Source organism: Bos indicus x Bos taurus, chromosome 10, assembly GCF_003369695.1.
Source record: "Bos indicus x Bos taurus breed Angus x Brahman F1 hybrid chromosome 10, Bos_hybrid_MaternalHap_v2.0, whole genome shotgun sequence".
NCBI lineage: Eukaryota > Metazoa > Chordata > Mammalia > Artiodactyla > Bovidae > Bos > Bos indicus x Bos taurus.
In genome coordinates this window covers 5381912-5402871 of record NC_040085.1, presented here as the reverse complement: position 1 = coordinate 5402871, position 20960 = coordinate 5381912, and the positions used below count along the sequence as shown (strand labels likewise).

At 38.6% G+C, this 20960-nt stretch overlaps 1 protein-coding gene and 1 non-coding gene across 4 annotated transcripts in view; one reads left to right on the top strand and one right to left on the bottom strand.

Moving 5' to 3' along the window:
- TXNDC16 (thioredoxin domain containing 16) overlaps positions 1–20960 on the bottom strand; it is a 92983-nt gene that overhangs the window by 49927 nt on the left and 22096 nt on the right. For all 3 annotated transcript variants that reach the window (XM_027552974.1, XM_027552976.1, XM_027552975.1), the window contains exons 7-8: positions 9731–9852; positions 4859–4949 (exon numbers count right to left, since the gene is read on the bottom strand). In XM_027552974.1, coding sequence (XP_027408775.1) covers positions 4859–4949; positions 9731–9852 — 213 coding nt within the window. The remainder of the gene's footprint in view (positions 1–4858; positions 4950–9730; positions 9853–20960) is intronic.
- LOC113900583 lies at positions 9176–9282 on the top strand. The gene has a single exon (XR_003513213.1). It is a non-coding gene; the product is annotated as a U6 spliceosomal RNA (small nuclear RNA).

Here is a 20960-nt window from a genome sequence, read left to right as displayed (position 1 = left end):
TAATTATTGACACATGTTTCAACTGAGCGCCAAGATTCACTGACTTTAAATTTCATTACAAAGCAATATCTAATAGATTCAATGAATAAAGAAATGATCACTCAAAGATTACTTAATGCCTACTATGTTAGGCCCTGTGCTAAATATAAAAGACTAAGATGAATAAGATATTTCAAATCCTTGAGGGGCAAGGGCTAAAGGACATATATTTAGTTAAAAAAAGAAAACAAAAACGTGGTTCATAAGTACTATAATATACAGGGTGCTATGAGAAACAAAGAAACATTTCATTCTGCTCAAGCCAGGGAAGAGAAGGAAGCAAAGGGAAAGGAAGATCATCATAGAGATTAAAAACAGTAAGAGAATGACTTCTCCAAGAAGATAAGACTAAGGAGTATTTCAGACAACAGGAACAATATAGCCAAGGCCCCAAAGTACATAACTTTTTGGAGGGAAACCATAAACAGTCACATATTACTGAATGGGAAGTGTTGAGAGCAAGATGACCCAGCTAGGCTGGACTACATACCATAATTTATGAAATAATAAAATTATGTTAGAAAGTTATCTAATCAGAGATCATCTGGTTGTAGGTAACAGAAACCAAAAAAGTGGGGGTAGGGGGAACTTACTAGTTTAGAAGGGTATCTCACAGAATACAAGGAAAATTCAAGTAATTAGATCAGAGAACAAATGCACAGATCTGAACAGCAAGAGTTCAGGGTCCTTCATTTTGCATTAACACTTTTTAGCTCCCCACTCTTTCTGCTTTACTTCTACATGGGCAAAACATTCAGTAAGTGCCGGGAGCCGGCATATTGCATATTGAGTGCATATTGCATATTGAGTGCAGCACTTTCCACAGCATCATCTTTCAGGATCTGGAATAGCTCAACTGGAATTCTATCACTGCCGGGAGCCAGCGTGAGGAACTCCGCCCATGACAAAGGTCATGAGGAAGGAGGCTCGGCATATGCAAAGGCGGGATCGAGCCTCAGGAGTCCTCCATCTACCCCCAAAACCAGAGTCTGCCTACTTTCTGCTTTGTGCTTTCACCTACACCTCTGACTTTACGGGGGGCTGTCCCCCACTACCTCTCTGAAAAAAGAGTTAGCTTACAGCTCCAGTTAATAATTCCTGGGTGTGACAGTGTTTCAACCTACAAACTCCTTTGGAAATCCTCTAGCCTGCCTGAATAGGTTTTTCTAGCCACATGTGATTGTTCAGAGCCTCCCAACTGTGAGAGGCAGGAGATGTTCTAAACTGTCTAAACACAGATTCTTTTGAGTAGTTAAAAGATTGATTAGAAATTGTATTGGTGAAGGGATTTTCACTTGTTGGGCCAATGTTTGCTGCTAAGTTTCCATATCCCTTACCTGCTGTGTCCCTGGCAGTGTATTGATTAATATAATTGGTGTAAGTAGTAGCTTTAATGTTTGTAACCTGGGACCCTTGAGTTAATTCTTTTTCTTGTTATAGCCCACCACACCTTTGCTCTGTAGGAATGCAACTTTATCTAATGCTTTTTGGAGGCTGGCGCCTGACTTTAGAATAATCACCTTTAGAGAAAAATAAGTTTCTTAAAATGTTAACAGGCCTCTGGGCCAGAAGATGATGCAAATCACCTAAGCTTTTGCATATGATAAGTTTGCCGGAAGAAAGCCTGGCTTGCTGCAGGACTCTACCCCTTCCCCCATTATCCTCTATGCATAACTTAAGGTATAAAAACTACTTTGGAAAATAAAGTGCGGGCCTTGTTCACTGAAACTTGGTCTCCCCATGTCGTTCTTTCTCTTACCTTCTGGCTGAATTATTCAGCCTCTTCTCTTCACTGAATTTTCCTACTGAGCTATCCTTATTTCAGCCTCTTTTCTTCACTGAATTTCTTCGCTGAGCTATCCTTATTTCACCACTCTTTATATCCTTAATAAACGTTTAATTAAGCAGTTGTTTCCTGATCCTCGCCAACGCCGTCCCCGCTTCGAATTCCCTGGATCAGCCGGGGCTGGTCCCCGGCAAGCAAGCAAGACAAAGTGCTTTATAATCCAGTTTCTCCCATGTTCAATTCCAAGTTCCTAGAAGAAGACATCTCTTTTGCTCAGGTAAGCCCATGGATTGGTTGACTCTAGGTCAGGTGGCCACCTCTAACTTAACAGACTGTGATAAGTATGAAGTAGGGGTAACACCCTTCTTGGCCTATACACAGATACTTTAAGAAGGGAATATGGGGAGGTAGCAGAAAGTACATGTGTCTCTACAGAATGCTACCTCTTTTACTACCCATCATATATACCCTTTTCTTTTCTTACCATTAAAAAAAAATTGTTACTGGAGTTTTGTTGACTTACAATGTTGTGTTAGTTTCAGGTGTACAGCAAAGTGTATCAGTTATACATAAACATACATCCTCTTCTTTTCTCACATAGGTCATTCCAGAGCACACATACCCTTCTTAACCATTTCAAACATACTCAGGTCCAACATAACTATTAATATACAAGATTATCCAAAGTTATCACCCTGCAAGAAGAACAGTACCTAGAACATAGACAGCATTCAACAGATAATTGTTGAATGAGAGAATGAACAAAGCAAAGAAGAAATAAAAAAAACAGATGGAAGAAAACATACATTCATCTCTCCTCCATTAAGTGGTGGGGCTTCCCTGGTGGCTCAGATGGTAAAGAATCCGCCTGCAATGCAGGAGACCTAGGTTCGATCACTGGGTTGGGAAGATTCCTGGAGAAAGGAATGGTAACCTATTCCAGTATTCTTGTCTGGGAAAACCCATGGGCAGAGGAGCCAGCAGGCTACAGTCCATGGGTCCACAAAGATTTGGAAATGACTTAGTGACTAACACTTCTCCTCCATTAGGTGACAACTCAAAGTCAGTTAACTACTTCATCTAGAAGTGATGTCATATGCTTAGTTGCTCAGCTGTGTCCGAGTCTTTGTGAACCCATGGACTGTAGCCCACCAAGCTCCTCTGTTCATGAGGATTCTTCAGGCAAGAATACTGGAGTGGGTTGCCATGCTCTCCTCCAGAGGATCTTCCCAACCCAGGAATTGAACCAAGGTCTCCCGCGTTGCAGGCAAATTCTTTACCATCTGAGCCACTGACTACATATTCTGAATCCACAGTCCTTCCTTACCACATCGGGGCCAAGTATGACTCCTCACCACTTTGTTAGCCATGAATAAACCTCTCCAATGTGTCATATACTAACAAATTTATGAAAAACAGAATAACTGTGTTTTTAATTCTCATTTTAAAAATGGAGACAAGCAAAAATCTTTCCAGAAGACTACCATGTTTAGTCATTGATCATCATATAGTCTGGTCTTGCTGAACAGATTTGTAAGACAAATGAGAGGACCCATACCTTGCCGGTAAATATCCAACCCTCTATATTTGAAGCATGTCACTGTTATTAGCAATTATTCATTAGCAGAAAAATAAAGAAGATGATAACAGAAGAGAAAGTACAAACAATCCTCAGAGAAACTGTGGGGCTACCCCAGAATCACCATGGGACTGAGAACAGCCAGGTTCCCCCATCCCAAGATGGAAATCTGGCAGTCTACTCTGGCAGTAGCAAAGAGGCTGTCTAAACTACTGCTCATTGTATCTTGAGATGCAGTGACTAAATATCATAGAGCTTTATACTGCCAGCATGTTTCTCAAATTGTTAAGAATATTAATTCTTATACAAATAGTAAACATGCATCGAAGTTTTCTTTAACTCAATGAGGGAACTAGCAGAATGGCAGTTGAATACGAAGAAGAGGGGAAAAGGAATGTTGGTTGATACTGTACAGAGCAATAAATTTTCTTTACAAGTACTTCATTCTTTGCCTATGCACTCCCAACAACCCCCCCCCCGAAAAAAATCATTTCACTTTATCAGTTTTCTATGCACTAACATCCAAATTTACCAAACTGTAAAATATCTGGGATTTAATTGTGTATAGTTTAACAAATAGTCACTATTTTCTGAGCGGTGAGCAAGAGGACTCATTAAAAACTCTTGCATGGTTTTAAAAGGGTCACACAATCACCCTTTTGCCTTGCTTTGGATTAATTTTCTTGAATAATATCTTGAAGCCAAACTTAAAAGTCATTCAAATGCACTGGTGTTCCTATATACTAAATGGAAGAAAAACTTTACCCCTAGGTTGCCCAGCCAAAAAGAGTCCAAAGAAGGTCTCTACCTACAACTATAAGCTAGAAACTAGACAAGAAAATTAAACATTTAGAAAACACCTGTTCAAAATTGTACTCAAATATATTTAAGATTTTTCTGGTATAGTAACTGATGGAACTCTCAAAGAATCTCTAGAGCTTAGTCATAAAAGCTGTTATTTGATCCCCTAGCTGATTACTGGGGGGTAGATATATTTCTAAACACATGACCACTCAAGGGATCACATCTGTGGCTTATCCATATTGTCTTGGTTCACCTTAGTTTAACATCACTTCTGTATCTTCAAGCTCATTTTAGTACAGCCCTTGTGGGTCAGCTGGTAAAGAAACTGCCTGCAATGCAGGAGACCTGGGTTCAATCCCTGGGTTGGGAAGATCCCCTGGAGAAGGGAAAGGCTACCCACTTCAGTATTCTGGCCTGGAGAAGTCCATGGACTGTATAGTCGATGGGGTCGCAAAGTGTCGGACACAACTGAGAAACTTTCACTTTCACATGATAGTAATGAAGAAGATTTCAGGTTTCATTTATATATTCACATCTGCTTACGATTCCTGTCAGATTAGTCCACGCTGTAAAAGTACGACAGAAATGCTGAAAACGTAATGTGAAATAGGTGAAACTTAAAATAGTTTACTTATGTGTCTTATACATACCCAATACTTTCCAAAACGGCAATTTCCGTGGTTAAGACAAATTGGTATGTGGTCCCATATACAAAAGCAGCTTCCATGACAGCTCTGTGCTCTAAAAAAGAGAGGGGAGGTGAGAGGGAGGAGAGGTTAGTTTGTGTGATTCTATTTGAATACTTTCCTACACCCTTTTATGCTCTACTATGTTTAAAGAAAAATCTTTTGTAGGGATCCCAGTTGGGAAAATGCAGGCAGTTAAAGAAGTTATAAAAAGTCTGTTCTAGTCAAATCAAGGTAAGAGCAGAACTAAGAGGGAGTTAAAAATGAGTTATACTTGAAGATATACAACAAATATGTGATATTTTTTTCCCAGTAGTAGGGCAGAGAGTATGAATTCACCACACAACTTTTATATGTTATATTTTATATATGAATATGTCTGTATGCTATTTATGGCTTATTTTTTAATCAAACTTATTCTTATCTAAAAAGAGACAATTCTATAAGGTATATTTTTAAAATTAACAGTTCCTCTACCCTTGACCCCATTTCCAATTTCCAAGGGACAACTACTTCCAACTTTCTCACTCTTTCTTTAGGTATTTACCTCCAAATCCCTAAATGACACTCTTACACTCTTATTTCCTGTTTATTTGTGTGTGTTAGTATTGTCTACTGACTTCCCACTATGAAAGATGATAAATAGCTCTCTTTTCTGAAACCTCATTCCACAAATGTACACAATTCTATCCCCTCAATTTGCCCAATATAGTTCTAGTTTTTATTAGATCAATAGTCAGTTTTCATATTGTTCAGTTCAGTTCAGTCGCTCAGTCGTGTCTGACTCTTTGTGACTCCATGGATTGCAGCACACCAGGCTTCCCTGTCCATCACCAACTCCTGGAGCTTGCTCAAAATCATGTCCCTCGAGTCGGTGATGCCATCCAACCATCTCATCCTCTGTCGTCCCCTTCTCCTCCTGCCTTCAATCTTTCCCAGCAGCAAGGTCTTTTCCAATGAGTTAGTTCTTCACATCAAGTGGCCAAAGTATTGGAGTTTCAGCTTCAGCATCGGTCCTTCCAATGAATATTCAGGACTGATTTCCTTTAGGATTGACTGGTTGGATTTCCTTGCAGACCAAGAGACTTGCAAGAGTCTTCTCCAACACCACAGTTCAAAAATATCAATTCTTTGGCACTCAGCTTTCTTTATAGTCCAACTCACATCCATACATGACTACTGGAAAAAACTATAGCTTTGACTAGATGGACCTTTGTCAGCAAAGTAACGCTTTCTAATATGCTATCTAGGTTGGTCATAGTTTTTCTTCCAAGGAGCAAGCGTCTTTGAATTTCATGGCTGCAGTCACCATCTGCAGTGATTTTGGAGCCCCCAAAAATAAAGTCTCTCACTGTTTCCACTGTTTCCCCATCTATTTGCAATGAAGTGGTGGGACCAGATGCCATGATCTTCATTTTTCAAATGTTCTCTCCTCTTTCACTTTCATCATGAGGCCCTTTAGTTCTTCCTTGCTTCTGCCATAAGGATGGTGTCATCTGCTGGGATTCAGTGAACCCTTGTAATTTGGAGGCTCAAATCCCTCAGTTCGGGGAAATTTTCTTAAAGCATTCCTTTGACAACTTCTTCATTTCCATATCTTATTTTCCTTTTTTTTCTCACTGCCATTTCCAGGTAGTTATCTTCCCCTCCCTGACCGAATCTTCTATCACTGGAATCACATTTCATCAGATTATTCCACTCACCACTCTGCCTTGTTGGAGTCATCTACTACCCCACCCAGGGTTAATCCCCTCATCTCATGAAAAATTTAGCTTCTGTCACACTGTCAGGCTCTCCTTGAAAAATCCTAGCCTTTCAGTCCTTGGTCTTATCTGGAAACTCCAGTGATTTCTCTTCAGCCCTGCCTTAACCACTCAGAGCCACTGTCCCACTTCAGGCTTGTAATCATCAATCTGCAAATCCTCCAAATTTTCAATGTCTAGCACATCCCCCCAAAAATAAACACACACACACACACACACCCTTCCATCTCTGGGTCACTCATCTAGTACATAACCTTAACCTTCCTGAATTTACAGTCTTACCATTTTCACTGTCCTTCACCCACCTCAGGTCCTCTCATCCCTCCTAGTCCAGCTTAAATTCCATGGTCAGTCTTTATAATCACTCACCCGCCTGTCTAGCCAAAACACAGTCCAAGTTAAATCAAACAATTTGCCCATTCTGCACTTACACCCATAAAAATGAATATGACTGGGGGAAGAAAACAAGAACCTGCCAGCATAACCACGCCCATGGTCTCACTTCAGATTACTGACATCAACTACCACTGCTGCATAACAGCCATTCTTTGTTTTCAGGCCTTCTAAAACAACTGGTTCATCTCTTCTTTCCTCACACTATCTGATCACTTTATTTCTATTTCATTAAGAAAATGAATCAATTAAGTAAAACCAAAAGTTCCCAGCATCGTATGTATCTGCCCCCTTAACTAAATTGAAGCCAATATTCTGTCTTCTCTCCTAATACCATAGGTGAATTTTCCACTCTCCCAGCAAAGAGCCACCCCTTCCCCCATTCACTAGATTTCATCTACCCTAGTCTACTCAAAGATGTTGTTCCAATAATTTTTCCTTCCTTTTTCTCCATAATGTATTTTCCTTTTTCCACAAGATCTTTCGTGTCAACATACAAATACGCTTCCTAAAAAATTCATCACTCAACCCCACATACTGCTCCAGCCACTGCCTCGTATCCTCCTTCCCTTAATAGCAAAATCTTGTATGAGACTCCATAGTCACAGTCTCCAGTTGCTCTCTGCCTATTCTCTTATACCCTAGTCAGGCATTTATCCCTACCACTCTACAAAAATCATGTATATCAAGGGCATGGGTAACTTCATATTGCTAAGCATAATGGCCAACTGGTAGTTCTTATCCTAATTAATCTTTCAGCATCCTTTGATACAATTGCTACTATCTCTTCACTAAAACTCTATCTTCACTTCATTACACACAGGTCATTCCTTCCACCTCCTCCACTGACCTGTGAATGATGAAGTATCTAATGAGTTCAGTCTCTTTTCCATCTAGCCTCACTCCCTTCATGGTCTCCTCTGGTCTCACAACTTTATGTCATAAATGTATATCCCTAGTCTGTATTCCACCATCAAATGCAGACTAGTAATATCCAACTACAACTACCTTGTTGATATCTCTACTTGCCTGTCTAACAGGTATTTCACAAGTATGGTGTCCGAAAGTTGATTGCAGAGCTTTCTTCTCCAAACTATTTCCAGTATGCCCCACCTTAGTTATTAGCAATTTCACCATTCAGGGAGGGAACTCGGGCCAAAATCCTAGAGCCTTGTCTCTGCTATCTCTCTCAATCTATATCCAATATGTCAGAAAATTCAGTACCTCTTACAATTTTAGCAAACTACTGCTAAAATTCGAATGTATTTCCACTGCCACTGCTGCTGATACCCTGGTCCAAACCACCCACCACCATCTCCTGCCTGCATTATTGTGATAACTTCCTGATTTTCTCCCTTATTCTACTATTGCTCCTTCTACTCTATTCCAAACCCAGAAGTCAGACTGATCCTGTTAAAATATAAATCATGGATTTCTGGCTCCACTATGGCAGTGTAAGTCCCTGTATAGTTCATTCCTCTTACTGACTTTAATTACAGACTGTGGACAAAATACAATAACCTGAGGGGCCCTGAAAAGGAAACAATTAATAGGCTGATTGTGGGGTATTATTTTACATGTACATTAAGTTTAAACTATGTAGCCATCAAGCTTTATGTCTGTAAAAACAGAATTTTCCAATAAATGATTTTATTTCATAGAGCATATACAATTTTAAATGTTTTTAACAACATTTTATACTAACATGTCCAAGTTATAACCATTAACATAAAAATCATGAAAGCATAATTACTATTTGTTTATAAAACATTTATAAATTTCTTTATGACAAAATTACCTATTAAGGCTAAGGTGATGTCAAAACTTTTTAAAAGTCAAGAAAAATATGTCATAAACAGCAAACACCAAAATAAAAATGGAAGCCAAGTCAGTCAACAACATTTACCAAATACTATAAACTACTGAATACTAAATCAGGTACCATGAGGACTGTTAGGAAATAAAAACAGTAATAGCAGACACAGAGCACCTACTATATGACAGCAACCTTTTTATTTTTTCAAATTCACTTGGTTCTCACAATAACACTAAGAAGTCGGCACAATTATTTTCACCATCTTAGTGACCAAGAAACAGGTTAAATAAATCAGTTGTCCAAGGTCATGTGCTTGCTTTGGCAGCTCAGACACTAAAATTAGAATGATACAGAGAAGATTAACATGGTCCCTGCACAAGGATGACACACAAATGTGTGAAGCATTCTGTATTTTTTGGGCTTCCCAGGTGGCGCTAATGGTAAGGAACCCGCCTGCCAATGCAAGAGACATGGAAGACATGGGTTCGATCCCTGGGTTGGGAAGATTCCCTGAAGGAGAGAATGGCAACCCACTCCAGTATTCTTGCCTGGAGAATTCCATGGACAGAGAAGCCTGGCGGCCTACAGTCCATGGGGTCACAAAGAGCTGGACATGACTGAAGCAACTGAGCATGCCAAGGTCATACTGTAAGTAGGTGGTGGAACAGGGAGTCTAACCTAGGTGTCTGGCTCCAGAGTTCTTATTCAATCACTATACTATGCTGCATACTTGAAGAAAGAAAATGTAATGGTAAAAGATCCTTTAAATTTATTTTAAAACATTAAGATGGTAGTTAAAATACATTGTGTTAAGTCCTTCAACATAGATGCACAGCAAAGATTAAAGCAAAAGTCGATGAATACCTGGTGTTCCAATGGCTCTGACATATGAGAATGCAATGTTTCTTTTCCCTTTTAGAGCATTTTCTATGTTCTGAAGGTCTCCCAGGGTGGTAATATATTTTACTTCATTAAAAAGAAGAGCACTAAAAAAAAAAAAAAGAAGAAGAGCACTGAAACAAACATATATAACTGGTAGAAAAATCTGATAGGCACTTAGTTATTTAATACATATTTTGAGTAAGTTAAAGAACCTAATCAAAAAAGAAATTTAATCTTCTGAACAAACTCTCAGTAGTAAGAACTTAAGAATTTCAATACTGAATTAAAATCACTCTCGAAATCATTATTCTGTCACTGAGAACATCAACCAGGGACAGTTATGAGAAATAACTGCTTATCCTCTATCACAACTACCTCAATATAAACTATACTTACTAACATTCTCTTCTGGCCAAATAATCCCTTACAAACCTCTCAGCCATAGACACGTTTGAGCTCTTCACACGTCTAAACTAAAGCCTTCTTTCCATTGCCTATAAGGCCCTGCATGGCCTACATCTTGCCTACTTCTCCAACATCATTTTGTTCTACCATTCCTCATGTCTACCCTACTTTAGGCAACACCTCAGGGTCTTTGCACACACCATTCTCTTTGCAGAAAGCTATTCCCTCTGCTCCTTCTCATATATACCGCCTCAGCTTAAAAATCATTGACTTAGAGAAGCCTCTCTTGTATAAGTAGGTCTGCATCATTTTCCTCTTCAATTTCATAATATTTGCTCCTTTGTAGTTCTTATCACAATTTATAATTATTCATATATATTTTTTTACTTGTTTATCCCTGCCTCTCTCATTAAACTGTTACCTTCTTGAGGCGAGGACTTTGTCTATTTTGTCAGTATTTCCATGATAACTTAGAATAGAACCTGGCACATTTAATGTATAGATCAGAATAACTGATCACATTAGTTCATTGAAAAGAATCTCCTTTTAAAAACTTCTACTTCTATATAAATTCTCTGTAACTAACAACAAATTCCACTTAATCTCTACATGCATATCTCTGTCTGTATGTGTATTTTTGTTAAGCTAGACTTTATGAATTTTGAAAGTTGTTCCGAGTCCACTTACTTAGTAAGCAAAAATGTGAGTCACTCAGTCATGTCCAACTCTTTGTGACCCCATGGACTACAGCCTGCCAGGTTCCTGTGTCCACGTAATTCTCCAGGCAAGAATATTGGAGTGGGTAGCCACTCCCTTCTTCAGGGGAGCTTCCCGTTGAGGGATTGAACCTCATTGCAGGTGGATTTTTTACTGTCTGAGCTACCAAGGAAGCCCAAGGTTCATTCCAATAAATTAGTCAATCATAGTTTCCTCTTATTGAAAAACATAGCACTTTCCATTAATACAACAATTCTCAAATTTTCTGGTCTCAGAATCTCTTTATACCCTTAAAAATTACTGAGCTCTTCAATGGGTTTGCATTTATGTAGGTTTCATCTATCAATAGTTGCCAAAACAGAAATTAAAACAGCAATTTAAAATGTTAATTCTTTAAAAAATAAACACCATTGCACATTAACACTTTTTATTAAAAATAACTAAAATTTTCAAAATGAAAGAAAAGTCTAATAAAAAGAGTGGCATTACTTTACACTTTTGTAAATCTCTGTAACACTGAACTAAATAGAAGACAGGTAGATTCTCATATTTGCTTCTTTGTTCAGTCTGTTGTGACACCACACACACGTCATCTTTAGAAAGTGCATTCATAAAAAAATGAAAGTGAAAAAGGCAAACATCTCAATATTATAAAAATATCATAACTTCAGGGGCACCCTAAAATGGCTGCCCTAAGTTACACTGCTTAAATATTTACCTACACATTACAGATTTCTTCCACTTTTTAAAAGAAATGTGAAACTTAAATTTCTGTAATTCCCAGGGCTCTTGTTTTATTTTTAAAAGAAATATTTACTGAGAAGTACTCACTATTTCCTAGATATTTTCACACGTTTTCATTTAAATCTTCAGGTGGCACTAGTGGTAAAGAACCCACCTGCCAATGCAGAAGATGTCAGAAATGCAGGTTAGATCCCTGGGTGGGGAAGATCCCCTGGAGGAGGGCATGACAACCCACTCCAATATTCTTGCTTGGAGAATCCCATGGACAGAGGAACCTGGCAGGCTATGGTCCACAGGGTCACAAAGAGTCAGACATGACTGAAGTGACTTAGCACATTTCTTTTTTTTTTTCTTTTTATTTATTTTTTAAATTTTATTTTATTTTTAAACTTTACATAATTGTATTAGTTTTGCCAAATATCAAAATGAATCCATCACAGGTGACTTAGCACGTTTAAATTCTCAATAATATTCTTGGGAAATTTCTTATTACACAAACACACACACACACACACAGAGGAACACATATACAGACACACAGAGGAAAGAATCTCAGAGGTTAAGTAACATGCTCCAAGACATACCAGGAGTCACTGGTAGAGATTTTCAAACCCAGGTTTTCTGACACTTTGCCTGTAACTTTCTAAACTGTTATTACTGACCCCTCATAAATGGTAGGACTTCCCTGGTGGCTCAGATGGTAAAGCGTCTGCCTACAATGAGGGAGACCTGGGTTCAATCCCTGGGCCGGGAAGATCTCCTGGAGAAGGAAATGGCAACCCACTCCAGTATTCTTGCCTGGAAAATCCCATGGATGGAGGAACCTGGTAGGTTACAGTCCAGGGGGTCGAAAAAAGTCAGACATGACTGAGCGACTTCACTTTCACTTTTCATAAATGGTAAGCCAGGTAAAAAGAGAGGCAATTAATAAATAGCAAGAAAGTCTCAGTGGCAATCTGGGTTACTGGCTGCTTATACATTTTGGCTAGCAAGACCAGAATTACCCTCAAGTTACTTCAAAATCACTGGGAGGCACCATCTAGTGAACGTAATTGGACTGCCATGTAAATTCTTCTTGGGAATTATATCTATCCATTTACCTTTACTGCTCTAGAAGCAATTTTTTTTTTTTTTTTTTTTTGCTTCAAAAACCAAACCCAGGAGTAGAAATCTAACCTTTTCCTCAAAAACTGTAAAGTATAAATTAATAAAAGCCAGTGTTTGGGGGGACACTTCCCACATGTCAGGCATAGTACTAAGTATATTATAAGTAGTGGCAATTTATCAGTTTGGGACTGACTGACGCTCTTGCTTCAGAAATTCCCAGTTTTCTGTCTTCATGGTGAGCAAAGTCCAAGTCCCCTCATACAAGCTGATCATTTTGTAAATTTGCCTTTCCAGGTTCTCTGCTGCTAGGCTGTATGGCCCAGAATCACTTGTCTGACATCCTAAACTGGGAGCCAGTGATGTAAAGAATCAGGGACGGTGCAGAATTATTTCCAGAAGCAGTGGCAGCAAGAGTCAGCTTCAAAGGCAGGAATGACAACACTGCTAACGACAGCCGCAGTGCCAGCAATGCAAAGCTGTGGCATTTGATGGCCAGCAGAGATGTAGCAGTCCTCCCGAGACTAGCTCTGTGTCATGACCATGACTAATTCAGAGCCACATAAATCTGAGTCCAGCTCTCCAACCCTTCTAGTGAGACTGAGAATCCCTATATCCTCTCCAAATTCTTTTCTGCTTAAGCCAGTCAGACCCAGATTTGGGGGTTTATAACTAAGAACACCCAGGTACGCTCTTAGTCTTGCTTAATTTTCATGGCAACCATCTGAGATCAGTACTATCATTAACTCCATTATGTAGAAAAGGTCATGGGACTTAAAGAGGTCATCTTGTCTAAAGTCCCAAAGCTTATTATTATTAAAGAGTCATTATTCACAAGGTAGGAGGAGGAGAAAGGGAGGACAGAGGATGAGATGGTTGGATGGCATCACCAACTCTATGGACATGAGTAAGCTCTGGGAGTTGGTGATGGACAGGGAAGCCTAGTGTGCTGCAGTCCATCAGGTCACAAAGAGCAAGCGAGTGATCCACGAGGTAATAATAACCTAGTTTTGGTTATGACATTCATATTCTCATGATCTCTGGGATTATTCCCAATGGCTTCCTAACTTTAATATATTTTTAAATGTTAATTTCCAGAATATACGGACACTTAGGGATCTCTAGGATCCATTCCACGAGCCAGTGCTCCTTTACTCCAGTTCCAAGGAGGAGAAATGGGTTAAAGGAAAAATCTGTCTTAGGATTTTCCTGCTCCAAAGATGCGATAAAAACACGTGAGCCTGTTCTGACCTGGGGGCTCTTCCTGCCCCAGAAAGGCCTTCCTTTCCCTTGGCATACTCTTGCTGAGACTCTCCTAATACAACCACTAGGCACATAAAATATATGGTCAAGACTTCAGTGGGTGTCAGAAAAAAAAAAGGCGTTGGGGGGGGCGGGGGGACTCAGGAGTCTACTCTACCCTGCTTTTAGAGCAGCAGGTTGCTTAGCCTTTTTTTCAGGAAAAAACCCCACTTTTTATTATGTTCTGTCACTATTCAAATTCTAAAAAAATTCAATAAAAAGGAACAGTTACCTTCTATTTTACCAAAACCCTTAGGGCAAAATGAAAAAGAGGGAGTAGGGAAAAGAGGGAAACAGCGCGGGGAGACAGACAAATTACTTTATCTAAATTAATTACAGTTGGCCAGTGGGTTCTGCATTCACAGATTCAGCCAACTGTGAATGGAAAGTATTCCAAAAAAATAATTCCAGGAAGTTCTAAAAAGCAAAACTTGAATTTGCCATATAATGATACCTATTCATTATACAGCATTCACACTGTATTAGGCTAAGTAATCTAGAGATGATTTAAAGTTTACAGGAAGGTGTGCATAGGTTGTATGCTAATATGTAAGGGACTTGAGTATCTGAGGATGCTGGTATGGGGGAGAGGGGGTCAGAAAGGGAGGGGGGTTAGGGGGTGCTGAAACTAGTCCCTCTCAAATACTGAGGGATGACTGTATATTACACAAGGCAGATCCATGTATAAAATGAAATATCCCAAATACTTCAACATTTTCTAAATAATACAATTAAAAAAAAAACTGAAGCCAGTGAAACGTGAATTGAGAAAACAAGTAATAAAGTTCAAAAACATCAGGAAGGGAGCAGCCTGGCTCAGGAGTTTTAGAGGAAGATATTTCCAGTAGGATCTTTCTCCAAAGCATCAGTCTTGGTCTTTTTGTCATATGTTATACATTCTCCTCTCAGAGAAGGCAATGGCACCCCACTCCAGTGCTCTTGCCTGGAAAATCCCATGGATGGAGGAGCCTGGTAGGCTGCAGTCCATGGGGTCGCTAAGAGTCGGACACGACTGAGTGACTTACACTTTCACTTTTCATTTTCATGCATTGGAGGAGGAAATGGCAACCCACTCCAGTACTCTTGCCTGGAGAATCTCAGGGACGGCGGGGCCTGGTGGGCTACCATCTATGGGGTCGCACAGAGTCAGACACGACTGAAGCGACTTAGCAGCAGCAGCAGCAGCAGCAGCAGCAGCAGCAACAGCATACATTCTCCTACTGGCTTACCACTTAAAAAATTCTTATCACCAGAAATAATCTTACAGGCTTGTAACATAAGATTTCTGCTCCTCTAATTTTTAACAACCAAAAAGTGAAGCTTCCTATTTCATTCTTCCACCAATCCGATATTTTCTGAACACATAACACATGTCACACACGATGCCATGCTCTGGTAGAAGGATTGTGTATAAGAGGGCACACTCTGAGGATACAACCATTACTACCAAAACAGGATGCTTGTGGTGATAGAGGTGGATGTGTGTTTATAATATTAGTTACTACCAAATTAACAAAGAGCTGTGAGGAATTCAAATCTAAGACAAGTAATTATTTTATTACAGTTTCTCCCAGTATGTCACTATCAAACAGGAACCCAGGTGACAATACTGGGTAGGAACAAATCTGATAGAGATAAAGGATTTAACAATAGCTCACAACCTATCAGAAGGGACCAGCCTGGGCACAGCTCAGGAGTTTTAGAGGAAGACACCTCCAGTAGGATCTTTCCCCAGAGGCTCTATAGCAACATCACCTAAAGTCGCAGTACCCAGGCTCTGCAGTAATGCGTTAAAAATAAACTGTTAGCAGAAATTATGATAGTTGAAAATAATTCCCATAATATCTGTATGATTGTCAGGAGTATATTAACCTTAAGAGGAAAGAAACCTTCCATTTGACTAAATATTGCCACAAGAATATCAATTAGCACACCTTAATAAAGAGTTAATGAGATTTAAGTGTTTCTCTGCAGCACTAGACAATCTTTCCTTTTTGGATCATTTGATAAATTTCTAGACATCAATAATGACTAGTAGGGGAAATGGCCTTTATTGGCATTTAGACTGTTCACCATCTGAGCCACCAGGGAAGCCCACCTTTGAGATTACAGTGCCTCAGTCTCCTATATCTCTATCTGACTTGCCTCAGGAGTGTTACATAAGGTTTTCTCAATCAACAAATAAAGATTAATTGTTACTTAGTGAAATAACACTAAATATTATCTTTTTCTAAATATTACCTTTCTTAATGCCATCTTAAAGCTGGGAAGTGAAATTTTCCTTACAGTTACCAAACTTTTTGACTATATATATTTTAGAAAATAGAGCTAAGAATTCTTAGACTCTAAACCTATAATCTTACCTCTATTTTAAATTTTATTTATTTTGCACATTTTAACACTTTGTAGGACTCAAAAAGTATCTGCAAAGTTGAAGAGTGAAAAGTCTACCTCCAATTCTCTCTTCCCATCCTAGCTTTCCCATTCCATTTCCATAAACCAATCATCAGTTTCTTGTGAAACTTTGAAATATTTATACTAAATACATACAAGAACTGAAGAGCCTCTTGATGAAAGTGAAAGAGGAGACTGAAAAAGCTGGCTTAAAACTCAACATTCAAAAAATGAAGATCATGGCATTTGGTCCCACCACTTCATGGCAAATAGATGGGGAAACAATGGAAACAGTGAGAGACTTTATTTTCTTGGGCTCCAAAATCACTGCAGATGGTGACTGCAGCCGTGAAATAAAAAGATGCTTGCTTCTTGGAAGAAAAGCTATGACCAACTTAGACAGCATATTAAAAAGAAGAGACATTACATTGCCAACAAAGGTCCATCTAGTCAAAGCTATGGTTTTTCCAATAGTCATGTATGGATATGAGAGCTGGACTATAAAGAAAGCTGAGTTCCAAAGAATTAATGCTTATGAACTGTAATGTTGAAGACTCTTGAGAGTCCCCTGGACTGCAAGGAGATCCAACCAGTCAATCCTAAAGGAAATCAGTCCTGAATATTCATTGGAAGGACTGATGCTGAAGCTGAAACTCCAATACTTTGGCCACCTGATGCAAAGAACTGACTCAGTGGAAAAGACCCTAATGCTGGCAAAGACTAAAGGCAGAAGGAGAAGGGGACGACAGAGGATGAGACGGCTGGATGGCATCACCGACTCAATGGACATGAGTTTGAGCAAGTTCCGGGAGTGGGTGATAGACAGGGAAGCCTGGCATGCTGCAGTCCATGGGGTCTCAAAGAGTCAGACACAACTGAGCAACTGAACTGAAATGCATACATGCTATAAATATATATTATATATGCCTCTGTTAGAAGACTATTTCTCCTAGATATCTCAGTGTTCCTGTACAGTCCAGCTCTCCTGAAGATGAAAACTGATAGGACACAAAGATGGAAAATGTCTCCTCTTAATCTTGTCTTCTTTTCTCTGGAGCCATCTGCTTCCATTCAAAGGTAATAAAATCTTTCTTATCTCCCCTGGAGCTACACTCTTATATTTAGGGACAGAAACCTTTATCTCCCACCCCAAGCTATTTACTTAAATTCCAGAGAAAAAGATAAGTGCTTTATCTCTAGAAGGAAAAAGTAGATATGCCAGCTCCTATATAAACTCAGAGATTCATAATTTAAGCTCTTCTCCAGACCTTGCTGTAAATACAGATGTTAAGAATACAGCGTTCACCTTGCAGCTCTGTGGAGAACTGGATAAAGCAATCCAGTACTATCACGTTACTCTGACTGCTGTTATTGCTGTGTGTGATCGCCGATTCCAAGACTTGGCATTTCTACATGTATATATGTAAGGAGGGTAACATCGAAGACCCTTCAAAGTTTTAGACTCTAACACTTCCTTTCTTATACACACAGAACTCTGCTATACTCTAAACACTTGGTTTATGTCATTAATATATCCTGAAAAATCAATGTGTGAAAAATCTTAATAGACCATTAAGTCAACATACTTTTAATCACTGATGTTTTAGGAATATTTTAAATGTTCTACCAAAAAAAAAAACTCCATGATTTAACTGGCCATTATGGTTCAAAAACACGCAGTTCTATAACTATTTAGTGTAGGATTACCTTAGTTTACACTTTTTATTCTAAGATTTTACTAACTCAATTCTTTCTCTAATTTCTGAGACTAAGAAATTGTCTAAAACCTTAATCTTTTCTATTTCAAGTATAAATAACTGTAGATTACTAATCACATACAAATGTATCAGTATGTGTGTATTAGGGATAATGGAAGAAAAGAACCCATTTACAATAGGAATAGAAGACATAAAAAATGCTTAGTAATAAATTTTACTGTCCAAGCATACACAAAGAAAAAATTAAAACACTACTTAGAGGATACACAACTTGAATAAATGGAAAGACATCTGGTTATGGGATGGGAAGATTCATTCAAAGATGCCAAGTATCCCTAAAATAACTTATAAATTTAATGCCAGTAGGATTTAGTCAGGGAGAAGAAGAAATTGGACAATCCAATTTTAAATGTCACATGTAAATAGAATAAAAATGTAATTCTAGAAAAAGAAACACGAAGGGATCTGGATCTTTCGGATGTGCTGTGTTGTGCTGTCCTTAGTTGCTCAGTCGTGTCCAGGATCTTTCAGACAGTATATTATAAAGCCTCAGTAATTAAGATAACAGTAAAAAAAGAAAAAAAACAAGACAGATTAATGAAACAGAAAGTCCAAAGTAGGCCCAAATATATATGAGCGTTTAGTATAAAAAATGGCATCTTGAAAACTGAGATTAATCTCAGTTCTGTTGGGATAACTATTTAACCACCTGATTACTATATAGCTAAGTTCATTGCTCATACCATTCACCTAAATTCCAAACAAAGCCAAGATTTAAATGTAAAAATGAACCAGTAAGACATTAAGAGAAGAAATACACCCACATAAATAGAATCTGATCTTTGACAAAGGAGCAAAAGCAATTTAGTGGAGAAAGGTTAGACTTCAAAAAAGGGTGCTAAAGCCACTGGATATCCACATGCCAATAAGTGCACCCAGACACTGACTATACACCTTTCACAAAAAATAACTCAAAATGGAGCAGAGACCTAAATGTTAAGACATGGAAGAAAATCTTGGTGACCTTGGATATGGCAATGAAGTTTTAGATACAACCTAAAACATGATCCATTAAAAAAATTATAGAGTTGGATTTCATTACTATTAAAAATTTCTGCTCTACAAAAGACACTGTTAAGAGAATGACGAACAAGCCACAGACTGGAAGAAAATATTTGCAAAACATATATATCTGATAAAGGGCTTGTATCCAAAATATATAAAAGAACTCTTAAAGGGAGTGTATCCAAAATATATAAAAGAACTCTTAAACTCAACAATGAGAAAAAAAGAGAAAAAAAAAACATTTACAATATGGGCAAAAGATCTGAGCAGATACCCCACCAAAGAAAATATACAGATGCCAAATAAGCATATTAAAAGATACTCAATATCATATGTCCTTAGGAAGTTGCAAATTAAAACGAAATACCACTACACACCTAACAGAATAGCTACAGTTAAAAAAAGAAAGAAGAAAATTAGCAATACCAAATGTTGGTGGGGATGTGTAGCAGCAGGAACTCATTCGACGTAGGTGGTAATGCAAAATGATACAGTTTGGAGACGGTTTGGCAGTTTTTTACAAACCGAATCAGTCTTAAAATATGATTGAGAAATCATACCCCGAAGATTTAACCCAAATGAGTTGAAAAACCACATCAATAGAGAAAACCTACACACGAGCTTTATAGCAACTTTAATGATAACTGCCAAAACTTGGAAGCAAGCAAGATGTCCTTCAACAGGTGAAGAGATAAACAGTGGTATATCCATACAATGGAATATTACTCAGCATTAAAAAAGAAATGAGCTACCAAGCCATGAAAAGACATGCAAGAATCTTAAAACATACTGCTAATTTTATGCAGCAGCCAATCTGAAAAGGGTACATGCTGTATGATTCTGAAACTGAGCCCCCTCTAAAATCAAGTCCCCCTGACAACTTTATGATTAACTTCTATATCCAAAACTGTATTCCCTTTCTTGTGCCCTCTGACCTCAACTCTGTGCTAACTGAACAGTAATCAACAGTCAGATGACTAAAGTTGCTGTTGCCTATAACACTGTTAACATACTAAAATTGCTGTCATGGATAACTTATCATTAACTTACAGACTCAGGTTTTTTCTCCAGGGCAGGATGAGCTATCAGACCTCCCCACCTCCCCAACACCACCTCCTGGGGTCATGGTCCACCCAACCAGATGTTAGTAAAATGTAGGTATCCTGACTTCTGAAACTACAAGTAAGAAATGTCACAGAAATGTCACTAGACAATGAATAACCCCAGCTTCTCTGTTCTTCTCCCCCAGCTCCTAACTCAGAGACCAAATTGGAGTGGACCTGAGGTTTGTCTCCCACTCACTTGCTCAGCAGCCTGCAATAAATCCTTACCTTGCTGCAGTCACTGTCAGAGCTTGGCTTTCTGTGAAACTCTGACACATGAGCCCTTTTTCTGGGTTACAGTTCTATCTATATGACACTCAAAAAGGTAAAACTATACAGTAAAAAGATCAGAGGTTGGGGAGTGGCAGAGAAGGATAACTAAGAGGAGTGCAGGGGATTTTTAGGGCTGTGAAACTTTCTGTTTGATAAATAACGATGGATACATGTCATCATACATTTGTCAAAACTCATAGAACTACACAACAAAGAGTGAATCCTACTAAAAAGTATGCACTTTGGTTAATAATAATGTGCCAATATGAATTCATCAACTGTGACAAAGGTGCCACACCAATGTAATACGGTAACAGAGGACACTGAGTACAGAGGAGAAATCAGGAATTCTCTGCGTTGTCTGTTCAACTTTCTGTAATCCTAAAC